General features: G+C 42.7%; 1 protein-coding gene across 1 annotated transcript; it reads right to left on the bottom strand.

The window, feature by feature from the left end:
• Nucleotides 1-4,188: 4,188 nt before the first annotated feature.
• RAG2 (recombination activating 2) lies at nucleotides 4,189-5,805 on the bottom strand. Its single transcript, XM_074998952.1, has one exon. The coding sequence runs from the start codon at nucleotides 5,794-5,796 to the stop codon at nucleotides 4,189-4,191; it is 1,608 nt and encodes a 535-aa protein (XP_074855053.1). The 5' UTR covers nucleotides 5,797-5,805.
• Nucleotides 5,806-23,642: the final 17,837 nt, after the last annotated feature.

The following is a 23,642-nucleotide window of genomic DNA, read 5'->3' on the forward strand; positions in this document are numbered from 1 at the left end:
AGCTGGGGTGTGGAGTTCTGGCCAGCAGCTCCAGCTACCCAGGTGTGGGGGGAACCCCAACCCCCACAGCGAGAAGCTGGAGGAACCCTGGCCAGTATTGGGGAACCCCTATCCCTGCTGCTGGAAGCTGTCTGGACCACAAAGCCCCACCTGGCAGCACCAGCAGTGGGAACCCTGGCTGGGTGCAGGGGGGAAGGTACCCCTGAGCCCCGCAGCTGGAAACGGGCTTGGCAGAGCACCAGCTGGCAGCACCAGCCGCAGGAACCCAGACCAGGGCAGGTGACCCCGACCCCCATTACTGGAAGCCAGCTGGGGCAGAACCCTAGCTGGGGTTGGGGGAAACAACCCCCACAGCTGGAAGCCAGCTGGGGCAGAGCCAGGCCAGCAGCCACAGGAATGGAAACTCTGGTGGGGGGGCCCCACCTCCTGCAGAGGCTGGAAGTCAGGGAGCTGATCAGCTGTGCCCACCCTTGGTCCCAGTCCCCCACCTCACCTGAGCTGGGCACTGCTCCTCAGGTATGCAGTTCTCTGCCCTGCAGCTGAAATGGTTCTCAATTTAATTCATTGGCTTAACTGCCTTCCAGTTCTAGTGTTCTATGATTCTATAAGATGGTAGAAAGTCAGCAAGTTTTCAGTAGTAGTCTTCTGTGATGTTTTTGTAAGCAAGTAGGTTTTAAGTGAGGTGTAACTTGGTGGTATACAAAACAAATCTGACTCCTGAAAAGGGTATGATAATCTGGAAAAGTTGAATGGCTCTTGTTTCAAGACCTCAGATTACTTTAGTACCTTGTTTTTCAGCCCCTGGCATGTGGGAACAAATAGCTTAATGGTTAGAGTGTTGGGCTACTGAACCCAGGGTTATGAGCTCTGTCTTTGATGGGGTCAGGGTTCTAGAGCAAGTATGCTTTTTTTTAAAAAAAAAATCTATCAGGGATGCTGATATGTCCTGCTATGAGTGCAGGAGACTGGACTCAATGATCTCTGAAGGTCCCTTCCAGCCTTATGAGGTGGGTGTGTGTATTCTCAGGCATATGCAAGGGAAGTCTGGGGGTACTCATTTTCTTTTTTTGAAAAAGGAGTACTTTATAAACAAAGGTTGAGAAACACTGAGATAGAGGACACATCAGATGCTAGGTTCCTTTTGTATGCACTAAAATCCACAAACGAGTCTTTTGAAAGACAATAATGGCAAAATCATGTCCCTAAAGTGGGATTAGAGACCACGACGTTGTCCATACTGGTTATAAAACATGTAAGTCAGCAAAATGCAGATACGAAAGAGATTTACTTAAACATGTGCTATATTTTATCTTCTTAACTAACCCTATGTGAAAAATGGCAAATCTTCTATCCTCTTTCTTCATGCATTGCCCCCCTCCCTCCAAAAAACACAGGGAACAGTGGGTGGAGGGCCAGTGGAGAAGACCACAGGCACCCTCCTGCTCATTGCAGACACCTGCTGCTTTTTGTAAAAGTTTTGATAATTCAGTTACAATTTTATATGAAGATATACCTGCATCATAGGCTTGGAAGGGACCTCAAGAGGTAAGTCCAATCCCCTAAATGCACAGGAGTACCTATCACATCCCAAACTGTCTCCCTCCCTGCATGCTGTTTACCCCTGAGTCATACATGGCCACCCCACTCAAGTATTAAACTCACAAGCCAGGGCTTACCAGGCCAATGCTCAAACCACCAAGCTATCCCTCCCCCACAGTTTCAAAAAGCAATTCCAATCCAAGCAAAACCACCCATCGACCTACAGGGCTTTTAAAATCCACATCTGAACTCCACTTGAATGAGTGGAGTACAACCAGAGTTGACATTCATGACTGGAGTTAAAGCAGTGTAAACACTATGTACTGTAATTCGAAGTTACTGGCCTACAGGTGATTAGTCAAAGTGCTCCAGTGTGATGCTCTGGCAGGCACTTTGATCTCCAGTATTCTTCAGCCAAGCGAGCAGGAAAAGTCCTGGGGGAACTATGGAATGGTCATACCCTGTTGAAGCAGCCTGGAGAGCTGAGCAGCACAGCTGGACACGCATGCCCAGAAGCATAAACTCACTCCAGCAGGGATCCATCAGGAGACATGCTGTATCTGATTGCTGGGAGGCTGGGGCTCTATGGAGGAGGAAAAGTCCAGTGCCAGCAGAGTTCTGAACCAGATAAAGAAATGCTGACAAGCATCAGAGAGGTAGCCATGTTAGTCTGTATCTTCGAGAACAACAAGAAGTCCTGTGGCACCTTATAGACTAACAGATATTTTGGAGCATAAGCATAAGCTTCCATAGGCCAAGACCCGCTTCATCAGATTGAAGTGTTCTCTCACAGGCTTCTGTAAATTACCATAAAGAAATGCTGATACATATGCCCAAATTGCACAGGGCATGGTCGATAAAGGCTACCTCAGGAACACACAGCAATGCCATGTGAAAATAAAGTAGCTTAGATAAGTGTACCACAGAAGAAGACTAGTGAACAGCTGCTCTGGTTCTGAGACACAGAAAAATGGGAGTGTGATGACAGGCACTTAGCACCAGCCACAACATTTACATCCCATGAGACTGGGATCCCAGTCCAGAATTCCAAGATGTCGCAGGGACTGTGGGATAGCTACCCACAGTGCATCACTCCTTGAGTTATGCAACCCCTGGCAGTAAGGATCTGGTCCATTGACTACAACTACCTAGTGGGGACATGCAAAATCACATTTGTTAAATCCCATGCTCAAAGTTGAATTAAATAAAATCAACCTAGTATTGTAGTATAGACACACCCTGAGAGGTTTTATGTGGCCAGAGCTGCTTAGGTGATGCAAAGTACTGGCCTGCGCATGTCGTTATCCATTTTTATTCAAAGACCATGCATATGAACTGAACTGTGAACACATGGATCTATTATTGTAGGCTCACAAGTGTTGATGTGATTATACTGATTTTTTTAAAGTGAATTGGAACAGTAACAAAAACAATCAAAATAAATTTAAGACTTACAGGAACTTTACAAACAGGTACTACAAAACACAAACAATTACTAAAATATTGGGCCAGTTAACCCTGACAGTGTCTTTTGCAATCTGAATTCTTTGAGTGCCCAGCTGCATTAGTTTCCACCCCTCAAAATGGCCCATTGGCAAAGTTAGACACTATAAACTACTATAGCTACACAATTGCTGTGGCTAGAACTGCATATCTACAATTGACTTTAATGTCTAATGTAGACTTGGCCTCAGACATCTGTAAAATACTAATTTATAATCATTGTTTGAAAATGAAGAGAGAGCTATTTCTAACCTGACATTCATAGTGCTTAGCTACCCAGATAAGAGGAGGAAACAAAACAAAGACCATTTTTATTATAAGCTTTATTAGCTCACTATACATTTTAAAATGCATAAATGGCACACTGAACAACTGATATTTCTTACATAAGAAGTACCTGGCCATGAGACCTACGTTGAAAAATTAAAACAAAACATATATTTTGGCATCTAAATAAGCAGGCTAATTTTCCAGTGAGCTGAGCTCCCACAACGCCAGCTGGAATTGATCAGTAGCTGCCAAGCACCTCTCAAAATCAAAATTAGATCCAAAATTAGGCATACCAAAATAGAAGGTTCTCAAATTAGATATGACCCTTGATACCTTCATATTTTTTACAATGGGCCAGAAATACCACTGTATTACTCCAGTTTAATATTTGTTTAAGTCCACTGATTTTAATTCATTATACCAGTGTAGAACTGGAGTAATGCAGTCATGAATTATATCTAATCTTTCTAGTTCAGCTGATTGAGTAGATTGATTTGCTCTGTGCATCCTGTGGGACGCAGTCTACGTAATTATTCACACAAGGTAGTGCCTTACTCTTCAAATAATTTCTTTAATATCAGTGGGGATATTTATGGAGTTGTGGTACTATTCAATCTGAAGAAGGCTATCTGAACATCATCCTGTGTGTTTGTATAGAGCTCAGCACAATGGAGCAATAATCTTGATTGGGGCTACTCAATGCTACCACAATGCACATAATAAATGTTGATTCATGAGATCCATTAAACTGAAATGATCCAATAATGAAAATTAATAAAATAGAACCCCACTAGGAGTGTTCCATCTATTATTAACTGTCTTTGGTTTGTGATATCTTCATTTAATCCTAGCTGAACCTTAATCCTTAGCTCACATTTATTCAAATAATCTCCGGAGAAAAGATTTTTTCACTGGAGTTGCTACCTTCATGGATGTTTTTCTGCGCAATGGTTTCATAGGTTGTTTTTTCACAGGCAGAACTTTCTTTGGTGTTTGCAACCCTCTAGCAAGATCAATGTGCTCATTGCAAAAGTACTTGACATTTGCCTCTGAAAGACGTATAAGCATGCCCTCAGATAGGTCCATACACTGAGCATGGACCCAGTGGCCATTTCCATGGGAACAGTAGATCATAGCTGGCTTGTTGAGTTCTGTTGAATAGAAAGGGACCCATGTATTGATGTCAACATCACAGGTGGCACAGCAGGTGATCCAGTAGCCTGTTTCTGATTCATCTTCTTCATCATCTTCATTATAGGTGTCAATATCGTCATCGTCAAATCTATTGGCTTCCGAACTAAAACAGAACTCTTCCGAATCTTCAAATGGAGTGGAGTCCCCTGGGTCTTCTGTAGATGTCTGACTGCAAGTTTGTGCCACCTCCTCTTCCTCCTCATCTTCTCTTGCTTCTCCACATCTCAAAATGTAAAAGTAGTTTGTATCTGTAATTAGCTGCCTGTTGTCTCCTGGTATACCAAGCAAGATGGCCCCATTACCCATATCACTACCAAACCACATCTTGCAGTGTTTAATATCTGGTGTCCAGTCTGGAGTCTCCCTTTCTACAATCTCTATGTTGTTATCTTCTAAAATGATTGTGTTACAAACCAACCTCTTCTGGTTGTCAGACTGGTAGCCCCCAACAACGACAAACTCCTTGCCTCCAGTCTGAGTCACAAGTGCACTGGAGACAGAGATCCCCCCAGGCAAGATGGTGCAGCTCACAGCTGGACTTCCTAGTGGCAGGTCAATTTTCAGTCTGTAGAGGTTGGGGGGTCTGATGTTATTTTCAAGGGAATGACCCCCTAGGATGTAGATGGTATCATTTCTGGCAATGGAGACATGGAAGGAAAGTCCATCCTGAAGCTCTGGAAGAATGTATGAGGTACAGCATCCAAACTCAAAATCAACCAAAACCACATGGGGCATACAGTCTACCACACTATTCCATTTTTCTGTGGTTCTTTGTCCAAGAGGGACATATGACCTTCCCCCAAATATAACACTCATTCTTTTACCTCGGCTATGAACGATGTTAATGGTATGACCATATCTGGCTTCAGGAACATCCCCAACTAATTCTTTCTCTGTGCATTTAAAGGTGATTTTCTTGCTAGTCTTGCCCATCATACCCATAACATAAATCTTATCAGAGAGTTCATTGTTTGGTGTTTTCCCACCATGGATGACATATTGGCATTTTTCAGACTCTGTTCTGCCCCTGACACTGCAGACAGCAGGGTAACGGAGAGGGGGAAGATAGCAGGAATCCTTAGAGAAAAATGCAGGCTTCAATTTGAGCTCGCTTTTTTTTAAGTCAAGGACAAAAACTCCTGTGGGGCAGGATCTCTTTGGCCAGCCTTTCTGTCCAAAAAAGAAAACCTGTCCATCAAAATTGAGCAAAGAAAAGCCTGGCTGAATCAACGATGAATTATTAATAGCTGATATCATCTGCAGGGACATTATGTCTGGTGGTTGCATCATGGAACTGTCAGTATCTGAAAAAAAAGGTACACACACACACACACACACAAACAAACAAACAAAAAAAAACACCACATCAGGCACACTTTAAACAACGTCAAGGTGACCAGCTCAGCAATTGACTGTGATGTTGGACAAGCCAGGTCAATTCTTTAATGCAGTTTCATCATCCATCAAACCGCGTGATGGTATTTAACCAGCCTTGTAAAATTCTTTGACATCTACAAATGAAAAGTACAATATAAGATATATTAAAATTGAATGAATAATGTGAGAACTGGGTGAATATTGTGAAACAAAAAAAAACTCTCTGAATATTTGACTGCCTTTGTGACCCTTTCTGTGAACTTACTGGGTAGCAAGTATAATGGAGGGAGTGACCTAGACAAACTGGAGGTTTGGGCCAAAAGAAATTGGATGAGGTTCAACAAGGACAAATGCAGACTCCTGCACTTAGGATGGAAGAATCCCATGCACTGCTACAGGTTGGGGACCTATTGGCTAAGTGGGTTTTCTTCAGAAAAGGACCTGGAGATCACAGTGGATGAGAAGATTGATATGAGTCAACAGTGTGCCCCTGTTGCCAAGAGGGCTAATGGCATATTGGACTGCATTAGTAGGAGTAATGCCAGCATATGGAGGGAAGTGATTATTCCCATCTACTTTGCACTGGAGAGGCTGCATATGGGGTACTGCATCCAGTTTTGGGCTCTCTAATTCAGAAAGAGTGTGGACAAATTGGAGAGAGTTCAGCAAGGGAAACAAAATGATCAGGGAGCAGGAGTACATGATGTATGAGGAAAGGCTGAGGGAACTGGGCTTACTTAGTCTGCAGAAGGTAAGCTTTCAGCTATGTGAAGGGTGGCTCCAAAGGGGATTGAGCTAGGCTGTTTTCAGTGATGGTAGATGACACACAAAGAAATAATAGACTCAAGTTTCAATAGGTGAGGTCAAGTTGTATATTAGGAAAAAACTATTTCGCTAGGGGTGCATCTACACTAGGAACTAACTTTGAAGTTAACTTCAAAGTTATTCACTACATCGAAGTAGCCAGCAGAGAGTCTACATGCATTTTCCCTTACTTTGAAGTTAACTTGGAAGTAGGGAGCGCAACTTCGAAGTCCTCACTCCATTCCCGGGAATGGAGTAGTGCCCTACTTCAAAGTTTAACTTTGAAGTAGGGTGTGTGTAGATGCTCTGCTTCAAGTTATTTTTGTAGTGTAGACATAGCTTAGGAGGGTGGTGAAGCACTGAAATGGTTTACTTACCAAGGTAGTAAAATCTCCATCCTTAGAGGATTTTAAGATAGAGCTTGACAAAGCTCTTGCTGGAATGATTGAGTTGGGGGTTGAACATGTCCGGGCAGGGAGTTAGACTACATGACCTCCTGAGGTCTCTTTCAACTCTAATCTTCTAAGAATCTATGCATGGGGAGAGAATGTTCACTGAAAGGGTGAATACTGAAGAATCTTCACAGAAGACAAATTCCGAATTAGGAATCATGAGTATCTGAACCAGAAAACTGATTTTCAGAATTGTGCCATACAGTCAGGAAACAGAAACCAAGCAACCTAGGTGTTCAATTAACAGTTTGCATTTTGAATATCAATACTTATAGGTGAGCTATAAATAGTCCAAGAACTTTTCACAGAAATTATTTGGTGCAATATTTTGAAAACAAAATTAAGCTGAGTAAATCACAATCTACAGAAATCCCACCTGAATCTCCTGCAAAATAAATGTGTTATGAATTTATTTGCTGGACTCTAATTTGCCTTGCCACTGGTCCAGTCTTTCCCAGCATCATCCTTTTTAAAACTCATCTGCTCTGGGAAATGTGAAAGAATGGTCTGTACCCATTGACAACTGCTGTTTTACGGAATCAGGATCATCCCAGTTGTCCAAGGGTTTTGTCCTTCTTTTTTTTTAACCTAGTGCTAACTTCCATACCATATTTCATCAGCTTCTCTGTGCTTTAGCGTTAAGTTGCTCTATAACTGAACATGATTGAGCATATAAATATTTAAAACACTTTCACAGGGTGAATTTGGTGCTTAGATAGTAACTCTGGATTGAACTCCATAACGTGTGCACCACATTAACTGGCACAATAGGTTGAACCTCTCTAGTTTGTCACTCTTGTCTGGCAACATCTGTAATCCAGCATGATTATAATTAGCTGGATTACCAAGTGTGTCCAAGTTTCCCACAGTCCCACAAAGTTTGCTTATAGCCACAAGTCCTCACTTTCAATGTTCTGTGCTGGGGTTCATACTCAAATTCACATTGACACTTGGTATGAACAAAGAAAGCAATTATCTCAAGCAGTACAAGGAGTTTCCCTTCCTTTGATGCTTGTAATTATATCAGACAAGACCCTTAACATCCCCTATCCCTCACTCCCCTCCTTCAGTTCATGTTATTGATTTGTCATTTTTCTTGCAATCTTTTTGGACCTCTGCTATATATCTGGGTCTGTACTGGAAATGCTATTGAGCTGAAGAAGTGGGTCTGTCCCATGAAAGCTCATCACCTAATAAATCATTTTGTTAGTCTTTAAAGTGGTATGACTGCTGTTCTGGTTTGTTAGAATACAGATCAACACAGCTGCCTCTGTTAGTGTTCTGTGCTGTTATTTAGTTCTAATTTACCCTAAATATCTTCTAAGAGCCCAGTAAGTGGTGGAAGAGTTGGTAATGCTGCTAAGACAATACTGCCCTCCTGTCATCTGGCAAATTCTCTGGTCCAGCACCAGTCAGGTCCCAAGTATGTCAGACCAGGGAGGGAAGTTCAAACTGTACTCACTAGAGCAAACACCACCTGTGCAGGCCCTCCCTGAGCTATCAGTTTGCTCTGCCAATAGACACTATCAATACCAAGTATCAGAGAGGCAGCCAAGTTAGTCTGTATCTTCAAAAACAACAGGAAGTCCTGTGGCACCTTATAGACTAACAGATATTTTGGAGCATAAGTTTTCGTGGCAAAGACCTGCTTTAGACTCATGCATCTGACGAAGCGGGTCTTTGCCAATGAAAGCTTATGCTTCAAAATATCTGTTAGTCTACAAGATGCCACAGGACTTCTTGTTGTTTTCATCAATACCAAGTAACTCAGCTCAGGGTGTTGGTTGCTGAGGACAGGTTTTGTTGCCTTTCACTACTGCTGGGTGGGCAAATGGTGATACACAATGGTGATCCTCCCACACGTTTCTCCCCCTACCAGCCCTCTAGCACAGCCACCTTGCCCCTTGGTTGCCCGCCAGCCGATGGACTTGACGAGAGGTGGGGAAGCACACCCCTCCTGGGAACTGCAGTTCTGTCCTCCCTTCCTGCCTGTGAGCGTCCATCTCCCACCAGAACAACAAGAAGTCCTGTGGCACCTTATAGACTAACAGATATTTTGGAGCATAAGCTTCCGTGGGCAAAGACCCGCTTCATCAGATGCATGAGTGGGGGGATGAACCGGATCTTTGCCCACGGAAGCTTATGCTCCAAAACATCTGTTAGTCTATAAGGTGCCACAGGACTTCTTGTTGTTCTCGAAGCTACAGACTAACAGGTCTACCTCTCTGGTACTCATCTCCCACTAGAGCACCGCCCGGGGCGGGAACTACATTTCCCAGCAGCCGCTTCAGCGCCACGGCTTCTGCAGCGTGGGGTGAGGTAGAGGAGCGGCCGGCTCGCTGGGTGGGGGAAGGAGGGACGCTGTGGAGCGAGCGGGGTTCCGGAGACGCGTCCGGCCGCGCGGGGGCTCCTCCATGTGTTATGCCGCCTCCCACCTTGGGCAGCGCGCGTCTGTGCGCCCGGGCCCTGCTCCGGGCATGTGGGGGAGTCGCTGCGCTTGGGGGATTTCATGTCTCCAAGGCAGCGCACGCGTCGCACAGCTGCGTGCCCGGCGGGGCGGGGGGGGGGGGGGTCGCCTCTCTTTCTCCCCCTGAGAGGCGAAGGAGGGCTGCAGACGCCGCGTAGGTTCCTGGCGCTGTTTTGCACGTGGCGTAGTTGCTCCGAGCGGGGAACGGGCAGAGTGCAAGGAAACGGCGTGTAGTCAGCGGTTCTCAGCTAGGATCCAAGCCCTCCTCCGGGGTCGTGGTCTGCCAGACTTCCCGGGCCCAGGGCAGAAGAGCAAGCCAAAGTCCCGCCCACCAGGGCTGAAAGCCCTTTAGCCTCTACTCCCTAGCCTCTACTCCTGAGCAGTTGAGCTTCGCACCCTCCTGCCCCCCATTTGGTGTGGGCCCAAGAAGCTGCCCTGATTGCTACCCCCCTAATGCCAGCCCTGAGTTTTATGTGCAGATAAGCGGTTGTTGTGGCTGTGGAGTTATAATAGCATGTTAATGGGCCTCAGAAAGAAAAAGGTTGAGAGCTCTTGGTCTTTGTAACAGAAACAGGAAAGGTCAGTATGCGGGTGGGAAAATTTAGCTTTATAAGTTTTTCCTGCTTCCCCTGGGTCAGTGGGTTGACTTGTATTTGGAATAGGGATTGAACGTGGCATAAGCTTGATATTGGCCCATTCAGATATCAGAGACTTACAGTAGAGTAAACAAAATGCTTGTGGAGTGTAATTCACAGTCCTCTAATGCAATAATCTGGAGTATGTGAGGGAACTAATATTTAAAGTCAGACAATCAAAAATGCCTCTTCACCATACACACCCAAATGTACTTTAGTATTTTGCAGTGAAAATCCATGTAACTGTTGAGTACAATACATGAATTCACGATAAAAATACTGTAAAATTTATATGTGCCTGTGACAAATCCATGTCGACTTAATGTCACCACAAGGTGTTAGGAAAGTCCTAAAAGAAGAGTTCATAGTAGTTTAGAGAGGGAGGAATTTGACTCACTTCCAGCCCACAAAAGTTTATGTCCAAATCAATTTGTTAGCCCTTAAGGTGCCACAGGACCTTGTTGATTTTGTGTCAAATTGCCTGTGTTCAGTAGTTAATCATCTGTTTGGTTTTAAAGTCCCAGATTGTATTTTGTTTGTTATGTTATGCCCAAATTCTTTGTTGTTTTTATTTATTTGCCTTTGTTATTCACAACCTGCTTCTTTGATCCAGGTTGTAATGGAATGTTTTGTGTTTGCTTTCTTTATTCTAAAACCTCACTTTAAAATGGCATGTAAATATACAAAACATTGGATGATTACATTGTAGGGTCCATTCTTCCATTCATGTCTGGTGGTCAGAGACATTTGAAGTAAAAAAGACTGATCAGTTTATTTGCAGCACCTTTTTGTCATAACAGGATTATGCCAAGGCTATTCAATCTCAGAAATGTAGCTCTGGGACCAGACCTTGAGAAATCATTCAAAGCCTGATTTCTGCACTGAATCAGGATCAGTATATGTAGACCATCCCTGACAGGTGTATGTTTAACCTCTTCTTAAAAACCACTAGGGATGGGAATTCTACAAACTCTCTTGAAAGACTATTCCAGAGTTCAGTTACCCTGTAGAAAGAGAGAGTTTTTCTTAATATCGAATCTAAGTCTCCCTTGCTGCAGAGTAAGCCCATCACTTCTTGTCCTTCCTTCGGTGCACATGGAGAGAACATACGCAGATTGAGGAGATGGTAGGCACAAACCTTGACTGAAACAAATCTTATTGGTTACATGTAATTTTGGTAAATAAATGCAATTAATTTCACTTTTCATATCCCAACAGCAATTAATAGTTGATAATCTAGACATCTAACACTCCTCACATGCAATATTAGACATTTGCACGTAGTGTGAGTGGTTCTGTGAGGAAAGGAGAAGAAGGTTTCTTAGGGTGAGTCTACACTTAGGATGTATAGTTTGCGGATAAAACAAGAAGTCCTGTGGCACTTTATAGACTAACATATTTTGGAGCATAAGCTTTCGTGGGCAAACACCTGCTTGGTCAGCTACCCCTCTGATAGTTTTCAGGTAAGTTTTTTTTCCTCAGATTTCCTCTTTGACGATACATGCTATTTGATTGGTCACCCAAGTCACATGATTGTATTTGTGCCCTCCAATTGGAGGACTGAAGCAATTTAAAAAGCAACCTAATGAATAACAAACATTGGTATTTAATAGGAATTTTCAAATAATGATTTGGGCTAAATTTCTTAAAAAGTTTAATACCCACATCTGTTTTCACAAATATCTGGTAGATATCTGGATACTTGCAAGTAATGTTTGATAGGACCCCATGAATCCTAGAGAACCAGCTCAGTTTCTAGACACAAAAGATCTGAAAATCACTTTATTTGATATTTGAGCAGCTTTGGTTAGAATGTTAGACTGCTGACTCTCTAAGAGCAGCATTAAGATTTAATTGGTAAATGATCCCTCTGCTGTTTCCTGAAGTCCCCCATCAATCAGAAATCACTGGCCTCTTGGCAGGAACACAGGTGCTTAATACAGGAATTAAAAATTACTTTGCAAGATTATATTTGTTTGCCTCTCTGAAGAATTGGCAGCATTTCGTTCAAAAGCTTTAACCCAGAGCCTCTTGAAGCAGCTGGGGCTATAACTCACCATAGCTCACCCAAGACTTGTAGACTCAGAAGCAAATGTGGCTCCTAAATTCTTTATGACCGGATTCCCAAATGGACCCTCCAGCCCCGGGCAGTTCTGGTCCAAACCAGCGAGCTACTGAAGCATGTACACAGCATTTCTCAAAGTTTTCTTTAACTTTGGCCCCCAGGGTTTGCTTGGGTAAGACAACAAACATATTAGACCTACCTGGCTGGTGGAGGGGTTTTTGCTTCCTCCTGAACCCTTTGTTTGTAACGGGGATTCAAAAGTCAGCACTTGTGGAATCTTCTGTGACTGCACAGAGGGGTTGTGGCATGGACAAGAGGCAGGCAGAGGGTGTGTATGCTTAGGTTGCAGATGTGCTCCTTAGTGCTCCTCTATTGTGGCTAACTGTCTGTGACTGGTTTTTTTTCCCCCCCTTCAGATGGTTCAGAAAGAAATCCATCTTGCATTTTTAGACGTTTAACCTGTTCATGCCTGGCCAGCTCAGAGTGGCAGTAGACATCTGGTATCTAAAATGTAAAGTCATTCTGGGGAGTCAACGCTGTGTTTTATTTGATGTTTGTACAGCGAAGATCAACCCCAGTTCCCCTGTCCTATCTTTACCGGGGCTTTTGAATACTGCTGTGTTACAAAGTCACTGTTAAGGTCTAAGACAACATTCAGCATTCTAATTTCGACAAACAGCCCCCCACACCAGCCCAGTACTTTAACTGGAATAATTTCTTCCCCTTTGACTTCTCAGGCAATAACTAGATTTTGACATTGAAACTTGAGTGAAGGGAGTTGCAAGTGTGTGCAACCCAATAAGTGAAGGCTGACTGAAGTGCTGATTCAAAGCCCATTAAAATCAATATAAGTTTTTCCATTGACTTCAGAGACTTTGGGTCAGTGTCTAAAATGCATTAGTGCTCTGCAAGCATCTCTGACAGTTTTAATACAAACCATAAATAAGCCTCTCAACTTCTCTGAGGACAGATCCCTCTTTCAGATGGAGCCATTGGTGCACAGAGCGAGCAGGTGACTTGCCTACATGATCACTCAGCAATTCAGTGGAAGAAGCAGGAACAGTTTGCATCTGCCTCACCAGCTCCCTTCTGTGGCTACCACTGGAGTACAGCAGCCTCTGAACGTAGGACACAGCAGCACTACACAACAGTTAAGAGCAATCTGGTATTCAGTTGGAACTTAATAGGGAATTTAAATGGAAAGTGCCTGAACTGGAATTTGGACAGGACAGCTGGGTGCATAAACTGAAGTCTTGTAAAAAGTGCTAGGACACTTTCAGCGATTGGCATTATGTCTCATCTGCAGTATGGCACCTCAAGTTGCATAGTGTCTGCTAACACCCAAGTTGGTACACTGCTTTAGTATTTTCAAAAACAACGAGAAGTCCTGTGGCACCTTATAGACTAACAGATCTTTTGGAGCATAAGCTTTTGTGGGCAAAGACCTGCTTTGTCAGATGCATGAGTTGGGGGTTCCAGAGGAGAGGCTAAATTTATAGTCTCATGAAAAGGAGGGAGTCCCAGTCAAGAGGGGGGCCAGAGTTGGTGAGGTCAGTTTAGTCACTTAGGATGTGGACTATTATCAGCAGCTAATGAGGAATTATGAACATCAAGAGAAGAGAAATCAGGTCAATTCAGTCAGGGAGGATGTGGCCCATTATCACTAGCTATCGTGGAGGTGTGAACATCAAGAGGAGAAATTGCTTTTGTAATTGGCGAGCCACTCCCAGTCTCTTTTCAGTCCTTGGTTGATGGTATCAAAATTGCAAATGAATTGCAACTCTGCAGTTTTTCTTTGGAGTCTGTTTTTAATTTTTTTTTGTTGACAGATGGCTACTTTTAAATCTGTTACTAAGTATCCAAGGAGATTGAAGAGTTCTACAGGTTTTTGTATGTTACCATTCTTGATATATGATTTGTGTCCATTTATTCTTTTACTTAGAATAGTAATCCAGTGTGATGTTAGTTAGACAGGCGACCGCTTATCATTGGTGTGGCCAAGCTTCTCACGGTCCCATAATTTTGTTTACAGCCACCAGCCCTGGCTCTCAGTGTTATTTAGCTGTAATATACCCCTCAGTGTCTTCTTAGAGCCAGTAAGCGGTGGAAGTATTGATAATGATGCTAGACAATAGTGACCTCCTGTAGTCCAGCAAATTCTGTCATTTGACACTGGTCAGGTCCTGAGCATACTGGTCGAGTAGTACCTAGATTGTATTTGTCTATTTTCCCTCCAGTTATTGACCCAGCCTGATCCTTTTCCATTTATGTGATCAGAGGAAAAGGTGGTCTGATCACAGAAGTGGTGCACAGATTCCAAAAGAAAATTGGCAACTTTTAAGTGCCTCACCTCATGTTTTAGACATAACAGAGTCCTGTGGTACCTTAGGGACTAATTTATTAGGCCATGAGCTTTCATAGGTAAAACCTACTGTATCAGAGCACTGTATTTATTTATCCACAAAAGCTCAGGACCTAATAAATATTAGTCTCAAAGAAAGTACAGGTCTGCTTGTTGTTTTTGAAGTTATGGACTAATACGGCTACCCCTCAGAGACTCATGTTTTAGATTTGTTTTAATCTCCCTGTGTCAGGCAGTGTGTCTTGTCCTTGGAAAAAAATTGTCTTTCTGACATGATTAATTTGGCTCAGAGAAAAGGGAGGTTAAACTTTGCCTGCAACAAAGTGTGTGTGGCAAGAACTGCCCTACAGAATGAGACTGATGGTCTTTCTAGTCTCGTTGCCTTTCTCCAGCAGTAATCAGCTCCTTCACAGGAAGAGGCATGAAATCCAGCAGCTGGTAGCTTTGGAGTCACTTGTCTGCAAGGGAAATCAGATGACTTCTGTACACAATTATGTGTATTCAGAACACTATATTCCTTAGTGAAAATGTCAGATTGACTTCCTGAATATGTTTAGCCGTTAAAGGCATAGCACCAAATAAAACCTGTGTCCATTTAACAGATCCATTCCTTTAAAAATAGTTTTTTAATAAAATGAATTTAGGTATCCTGTCTTTAACTGGACACTTGTTAGCCTGGAAATATTGTATCAAATGGTTCAATTTCTTCTCTAGGTATTCTTTTGAAATATGTCTCACACATTTAATACAGAAGCCTTCATTCCAAATGATTCCAAATCACCTTGCACATGTTTTTAAAAACTCTGCCAATGAAATACAGTCTCCTCTGAGGTAGAACTCATCCATTGTCTAACTTTGTACCACAGTAATGTAAGCAGTTTACTATTTAGAGTGAAGGCTGCTCGATGTGAAGATGTACCCAAATTTGAAAGACTGCCCAAACATGTTCCCAATATCACTTTTTGAAGCAAATGAAGTTTCTTTGGAGGTCTCCCATACCTGAGCTGTTGAAATCCACCAGCATTTAGTCTGAGAGATCAGAAAAGATCACACACCTGAGAGTGTTGATGCTGGTTTTAGAAAAAAAAACAAGTTTGGGGCACACAAAATTTACCTTTTGTAGCTGGTCCAATTCTTTTCTTTACCTAAATTAACTTTAAAGAAGGCCGTGCTGTCAGAGTCATTTGGAAAACATGACTACATGTTGAATCTCTCTTGTCCGGCACCCTCAGGACCTGACTGGTGCAGAACAAGAGAATTTGCAAAACTTTGAGAGGTCAGTATGGTCTACCAACATTACCAACACTTCCACTCCTTAGTGGGCTTTTAGAAAAGGTAATTTTAGGGGTAAATTGCAGCTAAATAACAGCACAGAACACTGAGAGCCAGGACTGGTGTCTGGAAACAAACTTTATGGGACCATGGGAAACTTAGCCACATCCTTGGTAAGTGATTGTCCAGCTAACTAAAATCACAGTGGATCATGGATGTTGCTGGACAAGAGTGCCAGACTAGAGAAGTTTAAATAGTATCTAATTTGGCACTGAACTCAGGTAATCTTTCACAATCAAACAATACCAGTATGATTGCTTGCAGTTAAAGTCGAGATTTTGGGCCAAGTACAGCTGGAAACTCTGTAATGCAGAACTCTCTTGTCTGGCAACATCCATAATCTGGTATGATTTTAGTTAGCTGGACGACCACTTACCATGGGTGTGGCCAACTTTCTCCTGCCTCTCAGTGTTCTGTGGTGTTATTTAGCTGTAATTTACCCTTAAATGTCTTCTAAGAGTCTAGTAAGCAGTGGAAGTGTTGGTAATGTGCTAGACAATGTTGACCTCTTGTGGCCCGCCAAATTCTCTCATTTGACACTGGTCAGGTCCTGAGGGTACTGGATGAGAGAGGTTCAACCTGTATTGGAAAAGCATAAGCAGATTCCACTCAAGTAAATGGGTGCTGCCCACCTTTGTGTCTAATGGCCAGATTTCACTCCCTCTAAAATCAGTGGGAAACTTCCCATTAACTTCAGTGGGATCATGCTCTTGAAAACAGTTTTAATTGAAACAAAAAAGGTCCAAGAATTCTTTGAAAGGTTTTCTTCGTAACTGAAACAATAATGCTTTGAATTCATATAGTTCAGTTGATCTGCACCTGCTCATAACAAGAGGCTTAGGTTCTTCTTTAATGTTTGGGAGCTACTGTCTAGTTGCAGGTGGCTGGGGGTGGGGGGAGGAGGTAGCTAGGGCAGGACTGTAACCCAAGAAGTGGGGGGCAGCTTTTCTGCACAGCTGCAAAGTTGCAATTTAGATAATATGTTAAACTGCCATAAGTGAATGTAGTTTTAAAAAAGTCATTGCTCTGTCTCTAGAAAATTGGGAACTCACAAGCATCACCCCACTTATACCTCTTATACACTCCATGCTCCTGAGGTACTGTAACATAGCAAGTATTGTGATATGTAGAACCAATTTAATCTCTTCATAAACAGGAAAAAAAAACTACAACTACAGACAAACAGGATAGTTCAGCTTGAATTCTACCATTGTCTCTGCTGTTTACCAGAGACCACACCCTGTCTGGAATCATACAGTGCACAGGACCCTCTAGTGGATGAATGATGTATAGTGAGTAAATATATTGCTAATGTGCATGGACCACAGCTTTCTGATGAGTTTGTCACTGATGTTCTTGGGATGACCAGCAAACGGGTAATACTGTGGAATGCGGAACACTTATATCCCATCTGCCAATTGCACTATGTCACAAAGCAGTCTTGATTTATTTCTGCCCTACAGAGTCCTGGTGTTGGCTTATTGTTTATTGCAATAAATAATAACAATTAATAATAAATACTGTAGGAAATGTATAGCCACCTGAGACTTCATGGTTACCTGCGTGCTGACCACTGCTGTGGTAGTGGGGACAGAATGAGACACTCCTGCTTGGATGTGTCTAGACTAGCCCCCAGCTTCGAAGGGGGCAGGCTAATTAGGGTGGCGGGAGATTACTAATGAAGTGCTGCAGTGCATATGCAGCACTTCATTAGACTAAATTTCCCCTGTGGCAACTTTGAAGTGCCTGCGCTACTCCAAAGTCCCTTTACTCCTTTTTGAGTTTCACACTTCAAAGTTGCTGTGGGGGAGATTTAGCCTAATGAAGTGCTGCATATGCACCACAGCACTTCATTAGTAATCTCCCAAGACCCTAGTTACTGTGCCCTTTGAAGCTGGGGGCTAGTCTAGACACAGCCCTTCAGAAGCATAGTCCCTTACTACTAAGGCTAATTGAGAAATTTCTTTAGGTGTTATTAGTATAGGCTCTATGAGGCACAGTTCAGCCATCCTGATTCTGTGCAACAGAGGATAGTGATACATTATCTGCACTAGTGAGGTCATAGATATATTTATATCCATCAATCTCTCTGTCTGATAATCTATGGGAGTTCTAAGGCATTGATGGCAAAGGGGTAAATTGTGACATTACAGTTTCCCCTGTGTAACGGACAGTATGTTGTTGCTCAGCCACCGGAGCGGAGAAGCCTGAAAGGGACAGTGTGATCCAGGGAGGTACAGACTCTCTTCTGGTCAGCCTGCTGCTCTCTGAAGGGAGTAGATGACATTGGGTTTCTACCTCCTACAGTGATATGCTCCCATCCCAATTTGCCAGTGTAGCTAAGGCTTCATTTATTCTCATCTGTCCTGCCAAAAGGCATGAGGAAAGGAGGTAACAGATCTTTAGAGCCTGCTTCCTCTCCCATACTGCTGCATGCCTAGCTCTCCCTTAGCCCCTATGCTGCCACACAAGTCAGGCTACAATTCAGTCCAAATGGAGGTCCTTGCCTGGAGTTTTGCTGGTGGAAGAGCAGAGTTTGTAAGCTTTGCTGGTGAAACATTCCATAAAAATATATGTGGACTATTACTGTCATCTCAACTGAAAGAGAACAGATTTTGGTTTTATAATCTGAGTGTCTCAAGGAGCTTTGGAAAACAATGTTTTGAGTCTGAAACAGGTAATGGAATGCCTTTAAGCCCTAAAGTCTGAGGGAAATAGATTAGGCACAGTACAGTGAAAACAGAACATTAGTTGTGAGCCTGAGACATTGAGATTTAGGTGATAAACTTTTCAGGACAGTGACTCCATCATCCCATATATATCTCCATGCATTTGAAAAGTATTCTGTAAATAAATAGACTAATGAATTACCTGTTTTTATTGAGCATGATTGTTGATAGATCCAAATTCCCAGGAGTGGAATGTGACTTCCCTTTTTGTATGATAATAAAAAATATTACACTACATAATGTAGTAATGCAATATTTATTTCTGAACAGTTGAATTATGTAGGGTTTTTCTGTGCGTGATTGGGCACTCCTGCCTTTTGAGCTTATAAGTTTGTAAGTTCATTTTGATTTCACTGGTCCAAAAATGTAAAGTCTTTAAAATCATAATGCAATGCTCAGAAATGATGTATAAAACAAGAAGTCCATGCTTCATAGCTATTACATTTTTCACTATTTAATGGAATTAATAACTGTGTAATTGAAATCGTATTCATACTGAGCCAACTTGCCTCCAGGGTTCACTGCAGACATTTCTGGTTTGGTTTAAACAGCTGGGAGGAAGACTACATTTGAGGAAGTAAAATTGATTCTCCATAATCTGCTGATGATCAGCAAGGCTTAATGAATGATAGCCTGAAGTAACCTCATTACTGTAATTTGGATGTATGAGCAGAAAAAGAATGCACATTTTTTAAAAGGAAACAAATTGGCTTCTGCTTTAACACATCATTTTTCAGAAACTCTTATTCTGTTACTATTCATAACAATGTAAAAACAACCACACTGGATCAGACCTAAGGTCTGTCTAGCCTAATATCCTGTCTTCTGATAATGGCTGTTCAAGGTTCTTCAGAGGGAATGAACAGAACAAAACAATTTTCCATCTCCCCATCTTCTGGTCCCATTTTCTGGCTGTTGGAAATTTAGTCCCTGATCACCCTAATTCATAGCTATCAATGGACCAACCCTCCATAATCTTGACCATTTTTTTTAACCCAGTTACAATTTCCCATGAGAGCTTCTTAAAAGGGGAAAGGATTCAGGAATCGTTGACATCTTCTTCCCCAAAGGAGAAACATCAGAACTCTTTTGATATATTGGAGGGACACTTGATTTCATTGAGACTGTCCTCAACAGCAGAAATTAGGTCCATAAGGAACGGGAATAATTCACCAACATGTTTTACTTAGGCAGGCAAGCTGTCATTCAACAGCCAAAATCAACCTGAGTTGGATTCTCAGTCAAAGTTCTCCCTGAGCCAAAGGCTTATCTGGCTGATGTGGTTAAGGCACATCCATGTGGTAACTGACAGTAGATAAGGCAGTTATATAGTCAGTAAGATGATCACATTGGCCATGTCTACACGAGCCCAAAACTTTGAAATGGCCACACAAATGGCCATTTTGAAGTTTACTAATGAAGTGCTGAAATACGTATTCAGCACCTCATTAGCATGCTGGCAGCCGTGGCACTTTAACATTCCTATAAGGGGATTTCAAAGTTGCCAGAGTCCTTTTGAAAAGGAGCCCTGTCTGAACGAGCCGCATGGTGGCGAGCTGCAGCAATTTCAAAGTGCCACGTCTGCTGGCGCTTTGGGCTCGTGTAGACGTGGCCAATGTGATCATCCTACTGGCTATATCACTTCCTTATCTACTGTTAGTTACCATATGGATGTGCCTTAACCACATCAGCCAGATAAGCCCTTGGCTCAGGTAGAACTTTGATTGAGAATCCAACTCAGGGTGATATTGGCTGTTGAATGACAGTTTGCTGCCTGCCTAAGTAAAACATGTTGGTGAACTATTCCAGTTCCTTATTGATCCAGTTTCTATGGATCTATAGGAATAAGGGGATTTCGAAGTTGCCGGGGTCCTTTCGAAGAGGAGCCCCGTCTGGACAAGCTGTGCAGCCGCGAGCTGCTGCAATTTCGAAGTGCCGCGGTTGCTGGCATGCTAATGAGGCGCTGAATTTGTATTTCAGCGCTTCATTAGTAAACTTCGAAATGGCCATTTGCATGGCTATTTAGAAGTTTTGGGCTTGTGTAGACGTAGCCATTCAGTTTGAGTGCTTAGTAGATCAAGCATCCGGTTTGCACCTGGATGAACAGAAGGTTCCTTTCACTGTGAGATTGAGACTCAAACCCAAGTCTTTTGGGACTGTCACTGAGGATCTTGCCATTCATGCATCCCATCTCTGAAAGGCTCTGTGTGCCCCTATTCTTCTCGCAGTAAGATTCTCCCTTCTATAAGACAAGGAAAACTGACTTCAATCCCTGCCCACTTCCTGGTTCTGTATTGTCTCTTTTCCTTTAGATTCCATGGTGATACCACAGAGTAACGAATCCTTAAAAAGTAGCATCCTGAGAAAAGTGGCCGTATCACATGATATCCTGAAGGATTCTCAAGCATCAGGAGATCCAACTAAGGGAAACTCAGTTGCTTTATTCACTTGAGTTCAGCTAGGGTGCCTCTTGTATACCATGAATTTCATGAATGCACTAGCCTTTCACTTTTGGAGAGCAGGGTTCAGGTATGGTTTAGCTGCTCAAAAATGAAAATGAGAGTCTGTTGGTCAGCCTGGTTTCCCTTATTTGTACCACAAAGCTTCTGCACAGCACTGACACAGTCTGAAACAACTGCTCTCCTTTAGGTAAGAGGAACATGGGACTGGTATACAAGGGATGCAGTAGAAAGCCACAATGGAGTTAAAATGTATGAGACTGTAGATCAATAGCTTTGGGACAGTTTTCCTAACAAAGTCCAGCCATGTACTGCCTGTCAATTCAAAAATACTAATGAGTCTCTGAGGCTCAACCCTTATCGTCCAGACTCAACCTTAATGAGAAAACTAAAGTCCAGCCTTTTGTAGTGTCTTTGGTACCCTTCCCATTATTCAGCAGGGGATGCTTGCACTCACACTGAGCTGACACTGCTCCGCTTTCAGAGTTTAGAGCCTCTCAGGCTTTGTTACAAGTTAGCGAGAGAGATGGGGAGAGGCCTGGATCTAAGAGCCAGCACAAAGGCTGGAATGCAGACTGATCATTAAGGAAGGGTAGTTGCAGAGCCCATGGGAAGGGCATAGAGGTAACTCTCTACCAAACAAAGACAGTTACAGTTACCCCCAACAGTGGGGAACCACTGGTCTAAAATACTAGCACATAACGGATCAAAGGATCACTAGGAGATCTTGGCTGTACTCCCAGCTCTGTCCTTAACTCCCAGGCAAATTACTTTAACTCTGTGTACCTCAGTTTTGTCATTTGTAAAGGGGGAAAGTATGTCTTCGCGCCTTCCACCAGGGTGGGTTTTGGGCTGAATTTATATTCTTAAGACACTTAGAAATTCTAAGCTAGCAGGTGCTGCAGAAGGGCATTATTGTTATTATTATTTAGATCTTAAGTTAACAAATGAGATTCTTTCAGAAGTCCTGAGGAATCTTGGACTTTCTCACAGTGAAAGTCACTTGAAGTAGTTAGTGACTCTAATAACTGAACAGCCATGTTTTTTTTTTAAACATTGCTTCCTCCTGAAAACCACTAGAATTTGCATAAACCATGTTGTCTGTCTGGTAAATTATTATCTGCGTGGTCCCTAGAGTGGTTAATATTAGCTTGTTTTTAGTGAAACTTACAGTTCTGTGTTTTGGGCTTTGTTTGTTTTGGTTTATTTTAAACTTCAGAACAATCACCTCCTGGTGACAATCAACAATCAAGTTAGAATTCATGGTATATTTTGATGGGGTGGTTTGGACATCCCCAAGTTCATTCTGCTTTAATAAATTAGCCTAGCCCCATTAAAATCATTGGTAACATTGTCGCTTACCTGTAAAGACATTTCTAATGAGTTATTTTCTTTAAATGAAAGACTGCATTTTCGAAAGGCAAGAAGCTGTGGGCAGTGTGGAAAAAAATTGTGCATAATTTCATACAAGATATCTATAAAAATAGTGTGTACACTATATAGTTATACGGGCCTGGCTAGACTCCCACATGGCCACTTGTGTGTGAGACTGCAGTTATGTGCAGAGATTTTGCAGGTGTGCATGGTGCTCTGGAGTCTCTCTATTAGGCCTGGTCATATATGTACTGACTTTCCATGCTGATAATGCATAGCACTTTGAAGCACTCTGCAGCATTAACTTTGATGTACCTGAAATGCAGCTGTGGATTTCCCTGTGCCCTGTTGAAAGAGTCAGGCTCAGCTGGAATGCTGTAGCTGCATAGCCAGGATGTTGAATTCCTGGAGACAGAGATGGAACGTTCAGTGGAAATGCTGTAGCCCTTGGCATGTCTTTCATACCTTCCACACTGTGTCCCTTGAGCTGACTGGGGCCTTTGTGTTCTGTCTTGATACAAATACATAATATTGCAGGATCACATTCTTTGAAAACTGGGGTTTAGTGGCTTTGAGAATGTAGAACACTAAGCACCTGTGAAGTGAGCTGGTGGATTCCATTCAAGTCCCCTGCTGTAGGTGACACTATCATAAAAAATCCAGCCCCACAGGTAGTGCTAAGTGGCACCTGCTCAGCAAAGAAAGCAATACTGCGACAAGAAGTGTGACCAAACTGAATTGGTTGGACATGGTCCCTCCTGAACAGCGTGGGAGGACTTTGGTAGTACTGGGAGACAGAAGAACTGTTGTGTTGCCTACCTAGTACCTATGCTATGAGTGAAAGCCTTCTTTCTCCTCAGATTCAAACGGGCCACTGCTTTTCACCTAAAAGCACCTGAAATAACTATGCCCCTAATCCTGCAAATGCCTTCCAAGAATGCCAGTGAGGGAATCACTGCTTACAGAAGGAGAGATGTAGATGATTTTCTGAATTCCATGGCTCACTGCACTATGCTAACTAGAGAAATTCTCTCTGAAGTTAAAGGAGCCTCTGATTTGTTTTCTGCCTGCAGCATAAAA

The sequence above is a fragment of the Carettochelys insculpta genome, chromosome 6, assembly GCF_033958435.1.
Source record: "Carettochelys insculpta isolate YL-2023 chromosome 6, ASM3395843v1, whole genome shotgun sequence".
NCBI classification, from domain to species: Eukaryota; Metazoa; Chordata; order Testudines; family Carettochelyidae; genus Carettochelys; species Carettochelys insculpta.

Coding starts and splice junctions, on each gene's coding strand:
- RAG2 (XM_074998952.1), bottom strand. CDS start 5,796: ATGATGCAACCACCAGACATAATGTCCCTGCAGATGATATCAGCTATT.